General features: G+C 44.8%; 2 protein-coding genes across 4 annotated transcripts in view; one reads left to right on the top strand and one right to left on the bottom strand.

The window, feature by feature from the left end:
- OSGEP (O-sialoglycoprotein endopeptidase) overlaps positions 1-10,371 on the bottom strand; it is a 40,136-nt gene extending 29,765 nt beyond the window's left edge. Inside the window, exons 1-5 of one of the 2 annotated variants that reach the window (XM_073671223.1) lie at positions 10,247-10,371; positions 5,089-5,212; positions 3,972-4,091; positions 2,589-2,764; positions 1,281-1,376 (exon numbers count right to left, since the gene is read on the bottom strand). In XM_073671223.1, coding sequence (XP_073527324.1) covers positions 1,281-1,376; positions 2,589-2,764; positions 3,972-4,091; positions 5,089-5,203 — 507 coding nt within the window. In that variant the 5' untranslated portion in view covers positions 5,204-5,212; positions 10,247-10,371. The remainder of the gene's footprint in view (positions 1-1,280; positions 1,377-2,588; positions 2,765-3,971; positions 4,092-5,088; positions 5,213-10,246) is intronic. The other variant, XM_073671231.1, reaches the window with a different exon arrangement.
- Positions 10,251-17,806, top strand: APEX1 (apurinic/apyrimidinic endodeoxyribonuclease 1). Of its 2 annotated transcripts, none has more exons than XM_073671247.1 (5): positions 10,251-10,381; positions 13,749-13,913; positions 13,998-14,167; positions 14,259-14,451; positions 16,012-17,806. In XM_073671247.1, the coding sequence occupies exons 2-5, from the start codon at positions 13,850-13,852 to the stop codon at positions 16,524-16,526; spliced, it is 942 nt and encodes a 313-aa protein (XP_073527348.1). In that variant the 5' UTR covers positions 10,251-10,381; positions 13,749-13,849; the 3' UTR covers positions 16,527-17,806. The 2 variants fall into 2 exon arrangements, with proteins under 2 accessions (XP_073527348.1, XP_073527357.1); XM_073671256.1 differs by having other exon boundaries at positions 10,261-10,381; positions 13,789-13,913.
- Positions 17,807-18,104: the final 298 nt, after the last annotated feature.

Genomic DNA, 18,104 nt, shown 5'->3' with positions numbered 1-18,104 from the left:
TATGAAACAAATTAGTATAATTGCAAATAAATTATTGTATTTGACCATTAGTTAAAAACAAACAAACAAACAAACAAAAAAATGTGCATTTTTATAGGTATAATAATTCCTCATTGTAAAAATCAAAAATCCTGTTTGCTTTTTTTAAAGGATTCTAAGGAAAGAGAAAAATAAATACATAATTGTCATAATATATAAATTCCTAAATACCTTAACAAATCACACTCCTTTTCACTAGGGAGGTAATCACTATAGTACATTAAAATGACCACCATCTTGTTGCACTGACATAATTCTGTCCCAGAATATTAGTACACGTGCTTGTGACCATGCACAGTAGGAAGCTTCGCCACCCTTCATGTCAAGGAAGATTTCCTCCCATTGGAATTTTGAAACAGGAGAGGCTGCTCACACTGCTGTCCCCCCTGTCTTTCTAATCTAATACTTGAGATACCAGGGGAGCGGAGGTAAAAAGAGGCTGCTCACACTGCTGTCCCCCCTGTCTTTCTAATCTAATACTTGAGATACCAGGGGAGCTGAGGTAAAAAGAGGCTGCTCACACTGCTGTTCACCCTGTCTTTCTGATGCAATACTGTTGATACCAGTGGTGCTGAGGTAAGAAGAGGCTGCTCACACTGCTCTTCACCCGTTCACCCTGTCTTTCTGATGTAATACTGTAGATACCAGTGGTGACGAGGTAAGAAGAAGCTGCTCACACCATTGTCCACCCTTCTATCTGATATAATACTGTAGATACCAGTGGTGCTGAGGTAAGAAGAGGTCACTCACACTGCTGTCCACCAAGTCTTTCTGATCGAATACTGGAGATACCAGTGCTGCTGAGGCAAGGAGAGGCTGCTCACACTGCTGTCCACACTGTGTTTCTAATCCAATACTGGAGAAACCAGGAGCGCTAGGTAAGAAAAAGTTGTTTACACTGCTTTCCACCCTGTATTTCTGATCCAATACTTGAGATAACAGTGGTGCTGAAGTAAGAAGAGGCTGCTCACACTGCTGTCCACCCTGTCTTTCTGAATGCAAGTTATCCCCAGGTCAAAGGAGAAGAGCTTCCAATTGTACGTACTCACAGGCACCAGTTCTAATAACATTCTAGAAAGGGTTCCTGTCAAAGTAACCAGATAGCAGCCATTTTAATTTTCTATTGTTATTACCTAGACAAGTTGAGTGTGTTTAGAAATGTATTCATAATACGATCTTCTTTCTTTCAGTAATATGTTTTATATGACATGTTTTGATTAGAAAAGTAAAGAATCTCATACCTTTAGAACCCTGGCAAAACGGTCTAGACAATTTCCTACAGCAATATCTATCGTCTCCCCAAATATCCGGTATCGGCGCTCAGAATATACAATTACCTATGCATTAGAAGACAATGACAGAGGTCTTACTTTATTTTATATTAAGAATCCCTATTCTTCAGTAGACAGTTTATGTACACACTAAATTATACAATGAAATGCATGGCTGTTCTCCTTGTGCGCTTTTATGACAAAAAGAAGTTAATAGGGTTTTCCGGTCTTAAAGGGGTTGTCTGGTCCAAACTGATAAGTCTGCAGTCACTCTGTGCGGGGATTCGCTGGTTTCTAAGCCGGGACCAGACGGTACGTAGGAGTTATACTTATTCACAGCCAGAGCCAGACTAGTGATCGAGGCCTCGCATCTCACACTAGTGGTCGAGGCCGTGCCCCGAGTGACGTGGCCGTTCAGTGGGACTCTATATGACTGCAGACTTGTGAATACTCACATTGCAATGCAACCCCTTTAATAATGCCAGTAGGAAATAGAAAACATACAAGTGTCAGCCCTGCTAAGCCACAATAACGTGTCTCTGCCCTTAGTTTGGATACAATTCTGTTTTATGAAAAAGACTGGTAGCTAGAACCATAATGGCAAACATCAGACGGAAAGGGATTGTTGGGCAATGTATATGTGACACACACCGTCAGATTTGGTGCTTTTCTAACAGGAAAGGAAAAGATTTTTTAGCCACAAACCATGCAGCCGTTTAGGATACCCAAGTATAGTCTGTCATTTTTTGCTTATGTTAGTGTATACCCTGATAAATGCTTATACATGCCTCTGAGATACATATACCGTATGTCTTATTGACTCCCACTGTAAAATAAAGTATCCCGCCATACAGCACCTAAATGGAAGCCTGATTGGAACTCTTTTCTGAATATGTCAGACTCCCTTAAACCCTACAGACACAGTCTAGACACTTCCTAACATATACCCCAAAAATAGGAAAAAATGAGGAATGAACAAAGTCTGAAATAATAATTACTTTTGGCCACATTTCTTTGGGTAAAGGATAAAAGTTGTCACCAACTCCTGTCTATATGTCAGATTGTGACCCCTTATGGCAGATTCAAGACCTGTATGTATTACATGAAACACCGCCATACAATGCCACATTACAGATACTGCAGGGAAAATGTCTGGTTTTCCTCAGCTAATCTAAAAGGGGTTGTCTCTGATGATGAAACATGCACTTTAAACAAATATTTTCTATCATGAGGTTAGTGCATTTTTTTGGTTATGTACTGCTCACTTTTAGGACGTACCTGTGTATTGCCTCCACTGACATACAGCACAGTGGGATTTATAGCTCCTGTAATCAAACGCCCCATCTCAATGTGCCCAATGCAATGATTCACGCCAACAAGTGGCTTCTTCCACAGCTGAGCGACTGTACGTGCAACTATGGCCACTGACAACAGAGGTGATCCCATGCCAGGTCCTACATAGTGTAATGGAAAATACGATATTATAGTAGAATGGATGCCTTAGGTCCCATGAAAAAGTTATTATGGAGCCCCCCGCCTAACCACCAATTACATGACACTCCACAGTATCACAATGATCTGCAAGAAACAGTGCAAGAGTTTTATATATGAAGAGTATATTTTCCAGCGTTAACGGGAACCTGCCAGGTTCAATGATGCTTTTAAATTGTGTCTGTGACTTTTTGTATGTTTATTCATGTTTTCCAGTTATATAGTTAATGTGTTTTGGAATTGCGCACATTTGAGAAAAATCTACTTATATACAGCACCTCGCTTTATGCTAAAGAAAGAGGAGTAGCCCGGGGAGGCGTTTACTCACGGAGATAAGTCCGGGTTCAGTAGGTGCAGTCACTCCCCCTGGATGTGATTGTGCCCCTAGTGGCATTTCGGTTCCACTGACACAGCTCTGCCTTGCATGCAGAAACTGTCAATTACGTCCTGGACCTGTCTCCATGAGTAAACGCCTCTACGGACTAGTCCTGGTTCATTAGCATAAAGCAAGGTGCTGTGTATATGAAGATTTTTCTCAAATTTGTTCAGTTCCGAAACACAATAAATATATAACTAGTATACATGAATAAATGTCTAAAAGATCATGAGGACAGTTTAAAAGAATTGGGGACCTGACGGGTTCCTGTAATTTTTTTTCCAAGTTTTGGGACTGGGATGCAATTGCTATTTCTGCATCCCTTTCGGGTGCTCCATCGTAGCTAACCTTGTAACAAAGCTCCCATGGTGCAGGACGTCAGATCAACTTTGTTAAGATCAGATGCAGAATTTGATACAACATGGCAATTTAGTGATCGAGCCTTGAATGGACTTTGAATGCAGACTGTTTATGAGTGCGAGATAAGTTTTGGTGCAATGTATTCAGAGAAGCTGTGATCACACGGCTGTTGACATTTGGCTGCTGCAGGAGGTGATGGCAGCCGACTGGGGGTGCCGATCAGCAATATGATATTTAGTCATTCTTCTAGCCAAATGCTGTTTTTCAATAAACGCTTCTGATAGACTTTTATGGTCATATGCTCTTCCATTGACGCCATGTTTACAGTGGGATCGCTATGCAGGTCCGCCCATAGGACCGTACTAAAGTAATTTTAAAAATGTAGACATTGGATATGAGCATTTTACACAAGCACACATCAATTGCAGTTATACCTTTTGTGTAAGCCACGCAGTCTATGTCCTCCGGTTGGACTTTCGCCTCTTCAAGAGCATCCCGGAGAACACCCAGAACACAGGAGCGGTGGTGACGGGCAGTATCGCTTGGCATGAAACCTTTTTTTAGCAAACATAAATAGCAGTATTATGAAGGAATCCTGGAAACTTTGAAGAATTAGTCAGGAGAAAATAATGGTTCTTAAGAATACAGGGAATTTGAATCTTATGTACAGGTCATTACCAAAATTATCGGCCACCTCAGTAATCTATCACAGGTAGCCAAATTCCTAGGCAAGGATTGTGCGCTAACAACCTCTTCCGTATAGAGCTAGCAAGCGTTGCTATGAGACTGTCCGGATCATGGATCCAGCCAGCTTTAGTGGCCCTTCTCCAAAGCCGCCTCTGCTTACAGCATCAGAGAAGAGCAAAGATCAGACCAACCACACGACTATGCTGCTGGCCCAAATATCAGTCAACCAGGAGCGCACCCTGGCCCCTGGCAAGCTGAAATCTAGGAGGTTGGGGAGCGGTGTGATCCTGAAGACCAGAACATGGGACAACCCCTTTAACTGTATTTTTGACGCTATAAGAAGACAACAGAACTAAAAGAAAAAAACAGCCAATGTTACATACTCAGATGGTAAAGGACAATGGATAATATGTCAGTGCCAACATCCCCATTGATTTAGGGATGAGGATGGATTAATACCCATAGAGTGGCTTACATGAAACCCAAGGCTTCATCAGTGCCCTGCTGGATCACTAAGGAAATGATGAGGGGAAATCCAGTAATGCCAGACCCCGGTACCTCAGATCAGAAGGCTTTTCTTGCATGATATGTGAACCTTAGAAAAATACATGTACATGACAGTAATCGTGAGCTATAGTTTTTTCTGGCTCATTGTCTTGTTTTACGGATGCGACTATGGCCAGCTGTAGTGAGAATTCTCCGACTGCAGATGAATTGCAGACATTTTTACACCAGAAAGGTGAGGCTCCATGCACATGCCACAAACAACCTCATTGTGTGGAGGTGATTTTCAGCCACAGAAATTTCTGCCACGTGTGAATATACAGTACCTTTTGGGAGGTCACCCTTTTTGGATCCTCTTACCTTGTCCTGGAGGGGTAATGTAGGTTCTTCGAGGGTTGCTGAGAACATTCCCATCCTGAACAATTCCTACTCCAATCTTGTTGGCACTTCCTTCAAACCCCAAGACAATAGTCATAGTGACAGCCTATAACAAAAATACCAGATTTAACATACCTGGGTGTTCCTAACCTCTGCAGCCTATTATATGCCCCAGAGCGGCCTGTGTTGGATCAAAGGTGGATAATGTAACTAACATTATCAACGTTTTATGTAACATACAAATCTGGTTGGTTACGCCATTTTCTGAAGCCTACAACTTAGTATTTTTCCATCTATGGAACTGCATGAGGGCTTATTTTTTGCATGGTGAGCTGGAATTTTATATGTAGACTATTTTGGGGTAGATAGGATGTTTTGATCGCCAATTATTAAATTTGTTTGCAGTGTTGCAGCTCAGAAAAACTGCAATTCTGGAGTTTCGATCCCCATTCCTCTTTAAAGCGTTTACCAATCAGTTTAATTAATTAAAAATTTTGATAGATCGAATTAATTTTTAGGGACACTGCAATACCAAATATGTTGATTTTTTTTTTTTACATTTCTTGATTTTTAACAGGAGAAGTGAGTCAAACTTTTTTTTTTAAAACATGTTTCCACTTATTTGTTAGCCCCCTTTGGGGACTTAAACCTACAATCGCTTGTATTATAAACAATCCTTCAGTATTGATGTACCGTATATACTCGTGTATAAGCCGACCCGAATTTAAGCCGAGGCACCTAATTTTACCACAAAAAATGGTAAAAATTATTGGCTCGAGTATAAGCCTAGGGTCGGAAATGCAGCAGCTACTGGTAAATTTCCCCATCCTGGTATGCATGGCCCCCCTCATCCCCAATCCAGGTATGCATGGCCCCATCATCTCCATCCCCAATCCTGGTATGCATGGCCCCCCTCATCCCCAATCCTGGTATGCATGGCCCCCCTCATCCCCAATCCTGGTATGCATGGCCCCCCTCATCCCCAATCCAGGTATGCATGGCCCCATCATCTCCATCCCCAATCCTGGTATGCATGGCCCCCCTCATCCCCAATCCTGGTATGCATGGCTCCCCTCATCCCAAATTCTGGTATGCATGGCTCCACTCATCCCAAATCCTGGTATGCATGGCTCCCCTCATCCCAAATCCTGGTATGCATGGCTCCCCTCATCCCAAATCCTGGTATGCATGGCCCCCTCATCCCCAATCCTGATATGCATGGCCCCCTCATCCCCAATCCTGCCATGCATGCCCCCCCTCATTCCCAATCCTAGTATGCATGGCCCCCTCATCCCCAATCCTGGTATGCATGGCCCCCTCATCCCTAATCCTGATATGCATGGCCCCCTCATCCCCAATCCTGGCATGCATGGCTCCCCTCATCCCAAATCCTGGTATGCATGGCCCCCTCATCCCCAATCCTGGCATGCATGGCTCCCCTCATCCCAAATCCTGGTATGCATGGCCCCCTCATCCCCAATCCTGATATGCATGGCCCCCTCATCCCCAATCCTGGCATGCATGGCCCCCCTCATTCCCAATCCTGGTATGCATGGCACCCCTCATCCCAATCCTGGTATGCATGGCACCCCTCATCCCAATCCTGGTATGTATGGCCCCTCCCCATCACTGAACACATTCAAAAAAATAAACACTCATACTCACCTTCCTCCCCTCTGCTCCAGTTCTGCCAGCAGCAGCTCGCTTCGGAATCTGAGCAGCGCATGACGTCACTGCCATGCGCCCTCAGACGCTGAAGTGAGCTTCATGGATATTCACTCCTCTCCACGCCGGGTCTATGTGCGTGGAGAAGAGTGAATATCCCTGTTCTTTAATGGTGTGCGCACAGTGTCCGCAGAACCGCAGCTCCTGCTGCGGCTCAGCTATTTTGTGTGCCCGCTACTAAAGAGAATGCATATTCACCCTTCTCCACGCCCATTGGTGTGGAGAAGGGTGAATATGCATTCTCTTCAGTAGCGAGCACAGATGATCACTGAGCCGCAGCGCTGCTGACACTGTGTGCACACTATTAAAGAAATTAATATTCACCCCTCTCCACTCCCATGGGCGTGGAGATGGGTGAACATTAATTCCCTTTAGCAGCGAGCACCACACGTGGTAGCTGCAGTAGCCGGCTACTGCGTGTGCCCCACTCCTCCACTGCCGCAACCCCCCCCCCCCACTATCCACCACCGCATTATGTATATACCAGAGTATAAGCCGAGGGGGGCTTTTTTAGCCTAAAAAATGGGCTAAAAAAGTCAGCTTATACTCAAGTAAATACGGTATATAGTAAAAATCACAGTCTCCTATGATGTCCATCATGTGGCTGGACCTCGATGGAGAATGAACATGAGCGTGGCAGTTGTGGCAACTCATCAGCTCCCTGCGGCCGATGGGTGCCGGAATGAGCACCTGGGCTAGACCGCAGCGCTTAAATGCTCGCCAGTGACTAAGTCTGCAGCGCATGCTCTAAGGCTATGTGCACATGGAGTCTTTTGGAGCGGGTCTACTTCTAAGACACCTGGAAAAGCACTTCAAAAACACTTGACACTTCCTTTTCATTTCTATTGTACAACCACTTTACTGCTCAGACGTTCAGTCTTTTGATCGTCGTTCTTCCCGTTTTGAAAAAAACACCTGGTAGAAAAAAGAAAGTGCATATAACTGTTTTTTTAAGCGGATTCTAAAAGGAAACCACTGCAAACTAAGGACTGCCCAATTAAAAAAGCTGCAAGAAAACTCTTCCAAAACCGCCTCAGGAAAATTAAAACTCCTCCCAAACCTTCCCAAAATGGGAGAGTTTCCAGAAGCTATTTCTGCTTGAAAAAAATCCTTAAAAGCCTCAGTGTGAACATAGCCTGTATACTGATGTACACTTTTTCTCTGCTTGTGGTTGCTCCAAATCCTTAAGTACACCAAAACATCTTCAATAGATCACTCACAGGTAGACCAGGTTTTTCTGTGAGAGATTTTCAATACCGATCTCTTCTTCATATATCGGCCTCTTCCTTAAATGGGTTGTCCAACTTTAAGCTACAAGTCTGCAGTGACTCTATGTGACTGCAGACTTGTGAATCCTTACAGGGCATGCACTGTGGGCTGTGAGAATTCTCTAGTGCTCGCGCCATGAGTGGGCAGTCATGCAACCACAACTATGTGATCTTAATACTACTAGTCACATTCCGACTAGACTGTTTCTGGCCTCGCTCAATACACTTGCATTGGGTGAGTTTGATCCACAAATCGGATCAAAAACAGACGTCTTTTTTTTTCTTGCAAAAACACTGGTCGGATTTTCTGCATTATAAATGTGAATAAAAGGGTTGTCCACTACAGGACAATTCCTTCTGTACCGCCACAAGGTGCATTAATAAATAACAAAAACCCATATAATTACCTCCCGCACCAGTGAAGCCCCTCCGTCGTTAGTGCTGTATCCCCCTCAGCGGTCACATGACATTATGTCACATAACTGCTGCAGCCAACTAGTGGCCATTGATTGGCTGCAGCCTTTAGTATCTTGTCAGAGGGGAAGCCTGGTCTGGCTCCCATCTAGGAGATGAGTACATTTTTTTTTATTATTATGCACCGTGTTGGGGTTTAGAAAGGAATGTCCAGTAGTGGAAAACTTCGACAGGAATTTTGTGTCCGTACTTCTTGGTGTAGTATCCAATAGTGGCCATCAGTGATGTAAGCTCATGGGCATCAATGCCAACTATCATGTCTTCACATATGGGCCAAAGGGACCTTTTGGGCCGATTGCAACTCCTGCACCCAATATCCTTATGCCCCAGTGGCAATGTGCCCGATACTTCTGTGTAAGGAGATGGACCTACTGCCCACGTTCCCCCTTGAAGACACGTGTATTATTAGTAGTGTATAATGTGAACTGTGCTATGCGTTAGTAGTGTTGGTGTCGCGTTCTGCCCAACAGTAGGGAAAGTTGGAGCTAATGATTGGGACTAGCCCAGAGTGGGAGGAACTAAGGTGAAGAGCAGAGACAGTTTCTTGTCAGGACGTCAGATAGGGCCCAATGGGTGTCAGAAACAGACCAAAGGTCTGGACAGTGACCAGTGCCACATAACATAGGTCTCCCAAACAGAGGAGACCAAGACAGAAGTTAGCGTGAACCGGAAGCGAAGCTGACGGAAGGACAGGGTGGTCAACCGGATATTGGTCCTGGGAGAGGACGCCTAATAGTAAGGCCCTGAGTTTATAAGTTAGAAAGGTAACGGACCAGGACATGACGCGAGACGGAGAGTGCCTTGGGCGGAAGTTCCAAGACGTCAGCAGCAGAGAAGAGAGGTACTGGCCATATTTAACTCCCTTGAGGGGAAAGACGACGCAGAACCGTGGGTTGAGTTTAGGACTCTCACTAACTGGACTATAGTACAGGATAGGTGAAATCCTATAGTATAGGAAGGTGAAATAGTGAAGGCAAGATCAAGAGAGTAAAGAGGAAGGAATTGAGACTGTGTGGAAAATGCTCCTTATTCTAAGGCTATGTGCCCACGATGCAGAAATGCTCTGGATTTTTCTTGAGCGTTTCTGCATCACCCTGGCAGAAAAAACACATGCGGATTGTACATGCGGATTGTACATGCGTTTTCCTGCCAGGGACAAGCGGATGTTTAGCGTTCTTCACTTGCATTTCTGCATGCGGGTTGACAAGCGATTTTAGCATCACTTGGAAAGTGCTTGACAACTCGGTCACACTATATAAATCCATGCAAACAGCATATTACCGAGCAGGGCGTCTGGAGTATGGGGCATAGTGCACTGTTAAGAGACCAGCACCTCGCCCATAGCTGCCGCCTGTGCCACGTTACATGTGCACCTCATGGTAATAGCGCAGGGCGTAGACCTGAGAGCCATCAATGCAGGACAGTGAAGAAGCACCAGTAGTCCCATGGGCACATGTAATAACAGTGCACTATGCCCCATACTCCAGACGCCCTGCTCGGTAATATGGTGGGTGCAGCTACTGAACTGTGCCCGCTGGGGACAGGGGAGAAGCTTTACAATCCATAGTGATGGCGGCCATTAATAAACGTGCCCTAGTGTATAACCATGAGCCCCGGCAGCGGCGCAGCTCCCGTACGGTCCTGCGCTGCTCGGTCACACACGTGCACGGTACCTGCTCTCGGAAGCTCCGCCCTTCCCGCCGCCAGCACCACGTGCTTCTGTTGTGTCCCGCTTTCCACGACGTGTTTCCGGGCAGCCTCGTGTGCAGCTTCTCCGCCGGTGTCTTTGTGTGGATCGGAGGGTGCGGGTATGTGCAGGGGGGTAATGTACAGGGGGGTATGTAGGGCTGGCATGGCGCCGTGCCACCTGCGGGCCCATTACTCTGCCTGTGGCATCCACAGTGAGCAGTGAATGGCGGACACGGTCATGTGTAGCGGGGATTGCAGGGGTCCTGACTTAGTCCTTCTTGCAGCCTGCTGCCCTGTGACAGGAGCCCTCAGCTGCATGTGCTGATGTAGGTTTTATCTGCAGAGCTTCCACATCCCCACATTACATTTGGCTTGTGCGGAGAATCTCCCCTTATTTGTTGCCAGAGTGACAGTGACAATTCCCTGTAAGGCTATGTGCCCACATGTCCTTTCCCGGAAAAACACTTGCGGAATTTGGCAAGCGTTTTTTGCGCGTTTTAGAAGCGTTTTGGACATGCGGAATTGCCTTGCGTTTTTTCTTGCATTGACAAGGCAATTCCGCATGCGGAAACGCAAAATGAATGGACATGCTGCTGATTTTTGAGCGCATCAAAAACACTGCGGAAAAATCCGCAGCATGGGCATTGAAGTTGCGGATTCTCATTGGGGACCGTGGGGGACGGATTACCTAGCGTTTCACAAGCGTTTACACTGTGGAAATTCCGCAGCATATACGCTTGTAAAATGCTACGTGGGCACATACTCTAAAGGATGGCTTTTTCAATCCGCACATTGTGTGAATTAAAGGGAACCTGTGATCAGATCAGCGCTGCCTGAACCACAGGCCGTAGAGATCCGAGCCTCTGTGCGACTGCAGCCAGGTGTGGTGTACAGTGACATGTGGCGTCCGGGGGCTATGGGGAGAGGCGGCACTGGTCCGGGTCACTGTGTGTGGGAGACCTGTCAGTCAACTAGAAGAAGCTGGCCATGGAGTAGAACATCCCGAGCAGCAATCATACAGCCAGGCTCGGAGTCACACCGCCCGTGGTCTCAGCTCCATGAATTCACTGACAGTTTCCGTCAAGCATACTGTACAAACATGATATGAACAGGTCCTTAAAGGGAATCTGTCACTCCTTTGAACTTTTTAAGTTATTAATATGGGCATACAGGTTGTATACAGCTGAGATTAGTCATACTGTACCTGTATGCCTCCTGGATAATGCCTTGTTCAGTAAAAGTCATCTTTTATAGCTTCGATCTTCCAGGCTATGGTGCGTACGCTGCTCAGAAGATAAGACTGCCTCCGGTCGTCATTATACAAGATTTCTCCTCCCCTTCTCTTCAGTTTCCTTTTGTTGTTATGTGCGCTGCCGGACATCCCGCGCCTGCGCATCCTGCCTGTCGTCTCTCCTCTGCACTGTGGGGAATCACCTTTACTGTGCACCGGAGATCACTGGGACCGGAAGTGACAGTGACTCTCTGCCGCCTGCCCACATTAAAATTGAATACCGTGCCCACAGAAGAGCAGAACGGTGCAGATGAGAGACGGCAGGCAGAATGTGGGAAACTGAAGAGAAGGGGAGGAGAAATCTTGTATAATGAAGACCGGAGGCAGTCTTATCTTCCGGGCCACGTACCCCCCATAGCCTGGAAGATCAAAGCTATAAAAGATGATATTTACTGAACAAGGCATCATCCAGGAGGCATACAGGTATGACTAATCTCAGCTGTATACAACCTGTATGCCCATATTAATAACTCAAAGTATGAAAGGGCGACAGATTCCCTTTAAAGAGGTTGTCTACTCCATTCTGTTTTTCTACAAGTGGCCCCTGCACCATTGAAAATAAAGCATTATATATACTCCCCTACTGATCCCTGTCTACCTTCTGTAGCACTGCCAGGTCCATCGCTGGTCTCAGAGCTTCCACTTCTGGTGGGGACAGGCAGATGACCGCTGAAGCCAATCATCTAGAAACAACAGCCTTAGTAATTGTCCCCTATTATCTTTCTGCAATCTCCAGATTGTACATTGTTAAAGAAGGAGGAAGGTTGTAGGCAGATGTATTGTTATCCTTGGAATAATGCAGACAGCCTGATCTTAGTATTGGGATGTCCATGCTGTTTCCTACTGCACTCTCTATATTGGGAGAACTGCTTGGGCTATGTACACACCATGTTTTTTTGTCTCTTTTTTTTTTTTTAAACATACACCCCAGGAAAAGCTCCCGACATATGTCCGGTATGCCTTTCAGACTCTGTTTAACAGTGGCATCAATCACCCATAGACTTCCATGTAAAAAAAAAACTTTTTTATCACATTCATACTTTTACTGGATCCCATGGAACAAAAAAGTCTAGTCTACACTCTGTTCCATTATTTGTCTTTTTTGAGTAAGCTCTTATATACCAACCAGGCATAAGCCAAGAAGTCAGTTTTTTGGCCTCTGCCTTGCAATGAAGTCCTCTGGAAACGTAAGCGTGTATGGCATAAGCTTTCCTGCCATACAAGCTGAATGGTAAGTAATAGATAATGTAGATGTAAGAAGGAAGACTTGCCTAGGGACTGGTGCGGAGCTTCGGTGCCGGAACTGCCAGAGTTCTGCCCAGTGTTGCCAGGGGACGGGATTAAGAGTGCACCGGGGACTTCCTGGACAGTGCTGGGGGACAGAGGAGAGGGACTGAAGAGAGGAAGTCAGGTGTCTGGGCTCGTGCGAAAGAGACAGTTGGTTGTGGAGAGCATACCGGCAGTTGGGAAAAACAGTCTGACCTGCCGACAACAAGAGAGAGACGTGCTGCCCTGTCCTCGGTGAAATAGGGACGTGCTGACCTGTCTGCGGTGACAGACGAACGGGTGACACCGCTTGCCGCAAAACAAGGTGCGTGCGGTCTGTACCGGGCCTACAGAAAGTGATCGTTTAGTTACCTGCGTCACCACAGTTTTCCCGACATCTGACGGTGACCTACGGGTGAGGACGCACCCGGGATTAGTGATCCTCACACAGTTTGTTGTACACCGGAGGAGCTTGCTACGGCTCTTAAAGGAGTCGTGACCGCTGTTGTGTGGTCAAAAGGACTGGGGGCCCAGTGGGTGAGACCCAAAACCGCTCACTGCCGCCAGAAGACGGACACCCTCCGAGAGTGAGTGTCTGAAGACGGACGTAGTTATCGCTAAAGGACAGATAAGTGCAAGCCTCCAGTAATCTACCTTCTCTTATTCAGCCTGAACTTTTGGGACTGCGCCGTATTGTTCATCCTTTCCGTGTTATAGTTAAACCACAATCGTTTATTGTCTTATTTTACTGTTTTATTGTTGTGTTACGTAAATTTACACTCCCTGCGTGGAGAAACCAAATCTTGAATTAAACCTCTGCCATACTCTCTGCGTACTGTGTGCGGCATCCGAGCCTTTTAACATTGATCTAGCCCTACTGGTTGATTACATTTTTGTACTGACTTGGTATTTTATGTCTCGCACACCAGGTATAAAGGGTTGAACATAGCATTATTTACTTCTGGACAGGTGCAAATACAAGACGCTCCGATCCTTGCTGTATCCACGTCTGATCTCTTTGATCATCAGAATGCCTAAAAGAGGAAAGAAGGACGACGTTAAGTGTGAGACGGAGTCTTCTGTACAAGATGAGGGTAGGTGAAGTCCTGGGTGGCTTATGGAAATACTCCAGCCATTTGTAGCCTTTAGTCTTCATCATGTGTCTATACATCTATCAGAACCTGAAAACAAGAAGGGAAAGAAGGGAGGTAAGGAAGCTGAACCCGTGATCCTGTACGAGGATGCCCCTGACAAACTGACCACTGAAGATGGCAAGAAGTCCACACTGAAAATCAGCTCCTGGAACGTTGATGGTGTTAGAGCATGGGTCAAAAAAGGTGGTTTAACGGTAGGTGCATTACCTAATTTGTCCTGCGGTTGCTGTACTGCGATTACCTGCTGTGGATTCTGTATAATGCGTTGTTTTATACCCTGCACAGTGGGTACGAGAGGAGGACCCCGACATCCTCTGTCTTCAGGAGACAAAGTGTGCAGAGAAGGCTCTCCCTGCAGACATTAAGGAAATGCCAGAGTACCCCCATAAGTATTGGGCCTGTTCTGATGAAAAGGAGGGTTACAGCGGAGTGGCAATGCTTTGCAAGGAGAAGCCTCTTGATGTCTCGTATGGCATTGGTAAGTATATTCAGGCAATTTTCTGCTAGACTTCTTCTATGCAGATTGACGTTTTGGATCGCAGCTTGCACGTTTGGAAATGTGGGCAAAGTTTGGCTGTCTGAATATTTAGACCCTGTTCATTACTAAATGCAAGGAGTCACGGTGGAGAGTAGTTTACTTTGAAGATCCCAGCTAAAAATGAATCTCTGAGACATGGGGAAATTTCTTTTCAAAGTGGAACTAAACCTTTAAAAATTAACTTGTCATGTGTGATAGCCAGTATTCAGTAATTTTGATCAATGTGATGGGTGGTTCCAGGAAACCCTGTCAATTAGTGAAAGGAAGGGGCAAAAGTGTTCAGCTGATCTTCGAGCTGTCTAGTGACCCTTAGACTTTAAATTGAGCCCTGCTGGAACCTGAGAGTAAACTGAGCACGTCTGCACCTGCTGGTGGGAGTTTTGAGATCCACATCAGTATTTGTAAGCCAAAACCAGGAGTGGAACAATCAGAGAAAAAGTAAAATAGAAACACGTCACCACTTCTGTATTTTTCCCCAGCGGAATACTGACCCTGTGAGCGTGGCCTTACACTGAACAAAGCTATTGAATAATATATATATATATTTTTTTTAAGTGCCCTATTCATTATTGCTTCGTGTCTACTTTTTTTTTTTTTCCCAGCTATTTGCGCCTTTTTAAAAAAAAAAAAAAAAAAAAGTCCACTACTTGTTCATTGATAACCTGTCCTTAGGATAGGTCTTGAATGTCTGATCAGTCGGGGTCCAACACCTGGCACTCCCGCCGATCAGCTGTCATCGCCGGCGCCGGCTGGAAGTACTCACTTGCAGAGCTGGCAGTCTTCTGATAGTGGCCTAGGCTTGGTACTGCAGCACATCCGCATCCTATTGATATGAATAGTAGTACCAAGCCTCGGCCACTATCAGAAGACGGAACAGCTCCGCAATTGAGCAGTTCCGGTCGGTGGCCGCCAGCGCCGATGACAGCTGATTGGCAGGGGTCGGACCCCGACTGATCAGACATTGATGACCTATCTTAAGGACAGGTCATCAATGAAAAAGTAGTGGACAACCTCTTTAAAGTTCCTTTTATGTGTTCGTCACCCCCCCCCACCCCTGTTTTTTATGTTTGTCATTGTAGGCAGGCAATGGAGTTTCCAGATGTTTTCAGGTTGATTCATCAATTGCGACTTTTTAAAAAGTTGCTAAATTTTTTGCAAATGTACTCCACTTCCATTCTAAAGCAATTTTATGTGTGCCTGACGTTTTTGTGCAAATCTTGCATCGTTTTAGCACTGTTTGAGTTTGTGCAAAAGTCATGAACCACGTGCCCCATATTGAGGAATTTGTCCTAAAAGAGTCAATGAATACCACAAGACAAATAAATGAAAAGTGACTTTAATAGAACACAAATGATGAACCTGGCCGTTGGCTTCTTCTTTGTGGTCTTAGATTCCATCTTGTGGGTCAGCATCTGCCTATTTACTGGCCACATGGGCAGTTTGTCACATACATTTTGTTTTCAGGTCTCTAACCTTATTTTTCTAACTCTTTCTTACCAGGGATTGAGGAGCACGATAAGGAGGGTCGTGTGATCACTGCTGAGTTTGACTCCTTCTATTTGGTGGCTACTTATGTTCCCAACTCCAGCCGTGGCCTTGTCCGTCTAGATTACCGTCAGCGCTGGGATGTAGACTTCCGTGCTTATTTAAAGGGATTAGACAGCAAAAAGCCACTCATCTTGTGCGGAGACTTAAATGTTGCACATCAGGAGATTGACTTGAAGAACCCCAAAACCAACAAGAAAACCCCTGGATTCACTCCCCAGGAGAGAGAGGGATTCGGGGCACTGCTGGATGAAGGCTTTATAGACAGCTTTCGTCAGCTGTACCCCGACAAGCAGTATGCGTATACCTTTTGGACTTACATGATGAATGCTCGGGGCAAGAATGTTGGCTGGAGACTGGATTACTTTGTCCTGTCAAAAGCTTTGCTTCCAACCTTGTGTGACAGCAAAATCAGGAGCAAAGCCATGGGAAGTGACCACTGCCCAATAACCCTTTATATGGCCATATAAAGGCTACTGGTGGTTGACCCTAGACATACTGTATGGACGTTTACCTTGAACTATGATATAAGCATAGCACTTGGTAAACTGCGACACAACTCTCTACATGACCATGAAAATATAGTTCAGCTCGTTGATATTCTGCGATTTCAGAATGGTCCATTACACTGGCCTGTATAACGTATATAGATTTGCTAAAAAATGCCCTTATAAAGCGATATTGACTTAGTCATGGTCATATAGAGGTTAATGATGTATATTGGTCATGAGATTAGGGAAAGCTTGGTGGTGCTTTTCTTTTAATTGGCTTTTGCCATGTAGTGTTTGACTGAAAGAATAAAAGTTTTGTTTTTCTATTTCTTAATATTTTTTTTTTTTAAGAGCTAGATCATCTTGAGTCAATCAAATTGGTTACTTCTTTGTACTACGAGAAAACAAGGCAAGGGCTATTCAGGCTTTTTCTTCATTTGTGATGGAGATGTGTTGGGGCTTATTCACACATCAGTGTTTGTATGCCAAAACCAGGAGTGGGACTTACAGAGAAAAACTAAAATTGAAAGATTGACTCCTGGGTTTGGCATACAGATACTGATGTGTGAATAAAGCCTTACACTGTAACACACTTGGCACACGTGCTGCTAGAATTCATATACAAGGAGGTGGGATATTGGTGACCAAGAAAAGATCTAAAAAAAAAATAGGAAACACATTTTAGATATTTTTCTGAAAACACATTTTTGGGCAATCTCATATTTTTAGGTTTGATGTTTTTTTGTTTTTTTTAATTTTGGGAATTTTTATAGTTTAGTAACGGTTTGTTTTGCTATATAAAGGATTAATCTCTTTTTTTGGTTAGGAATGTTTGGTGCTTACTATAGAATTAAAAAAACCTCTTAAACATCTGTGTATAACGGCTTAGACTACGTGACAATGGGCCCGATTCATGAAGATGTTTTTTGACAGAATTTGACAGGTCCCCTTAAGCGTAGAGAAATATGGAGCGCACTTCGCGTTGATGAGGGGGTGCAGGTTGAATTGGGAGACCAAAGTAGTAGAGTTGTGGAAAATCATCCGCACTCACTGTCGGGGAAAGGGGGTGAGGGGTAAAGTTAATATCCTCCCGGCTGCGGGGCTCTAAGTGTGGGTGGTGGGCAGGTTCAGAACGCTATTAACCTGCAGGTTAATAGCATTATTTTACATGACAGGTTCACTTTAAGAGGCTAAAAAAGCCCCGGTGCCCAGTGTGAAAATTGCAAAATTTCTATTTATATTTTTTATAGATTGTGATATCTAAAAAAAATTTAAATTGGCAATATTGTGTTTTAAATACATTTAACACAAATACCCGACTCAGACGATAAGTCGTTTTCTGATTAAAGCTCTTTAAAACAACTTTGACCTGTCAAGATAATCCACCCGTTTGTGACTTTATATAGAAATGAATCCATACATGTCATGCTTCATGCTAGATCTCCTTGTCTTGTCATTCTTAAGTTTTAGTATAAAATATGGTGTATTAATAAACTTAGCACACACAGTTACAGCAAGGAAATGTTGCAAATTGTGCAAAGTTTTGGGTACAAATGC

The sequence above is a fragment of the Phyllobates terribilis genome, unplaced genomic scaffold (genome assembly GCF_046119375.1).
Source record: "Phyllobates terribilis strain yellow unplaced genomic scaffold, ASM4611937v1 Scaffold_1__5_contigs__length_1240528914, whole genome shotgun sequence".
NCBI lineage: Eukaryota > Metazoa > Chordata > Amphibia > Anura > Dendrobatidae > Phyllobates > Phyllobates terribilis.
This window is presented reverse-complemented; position numbering and strand designations above follow the sequence as displayed.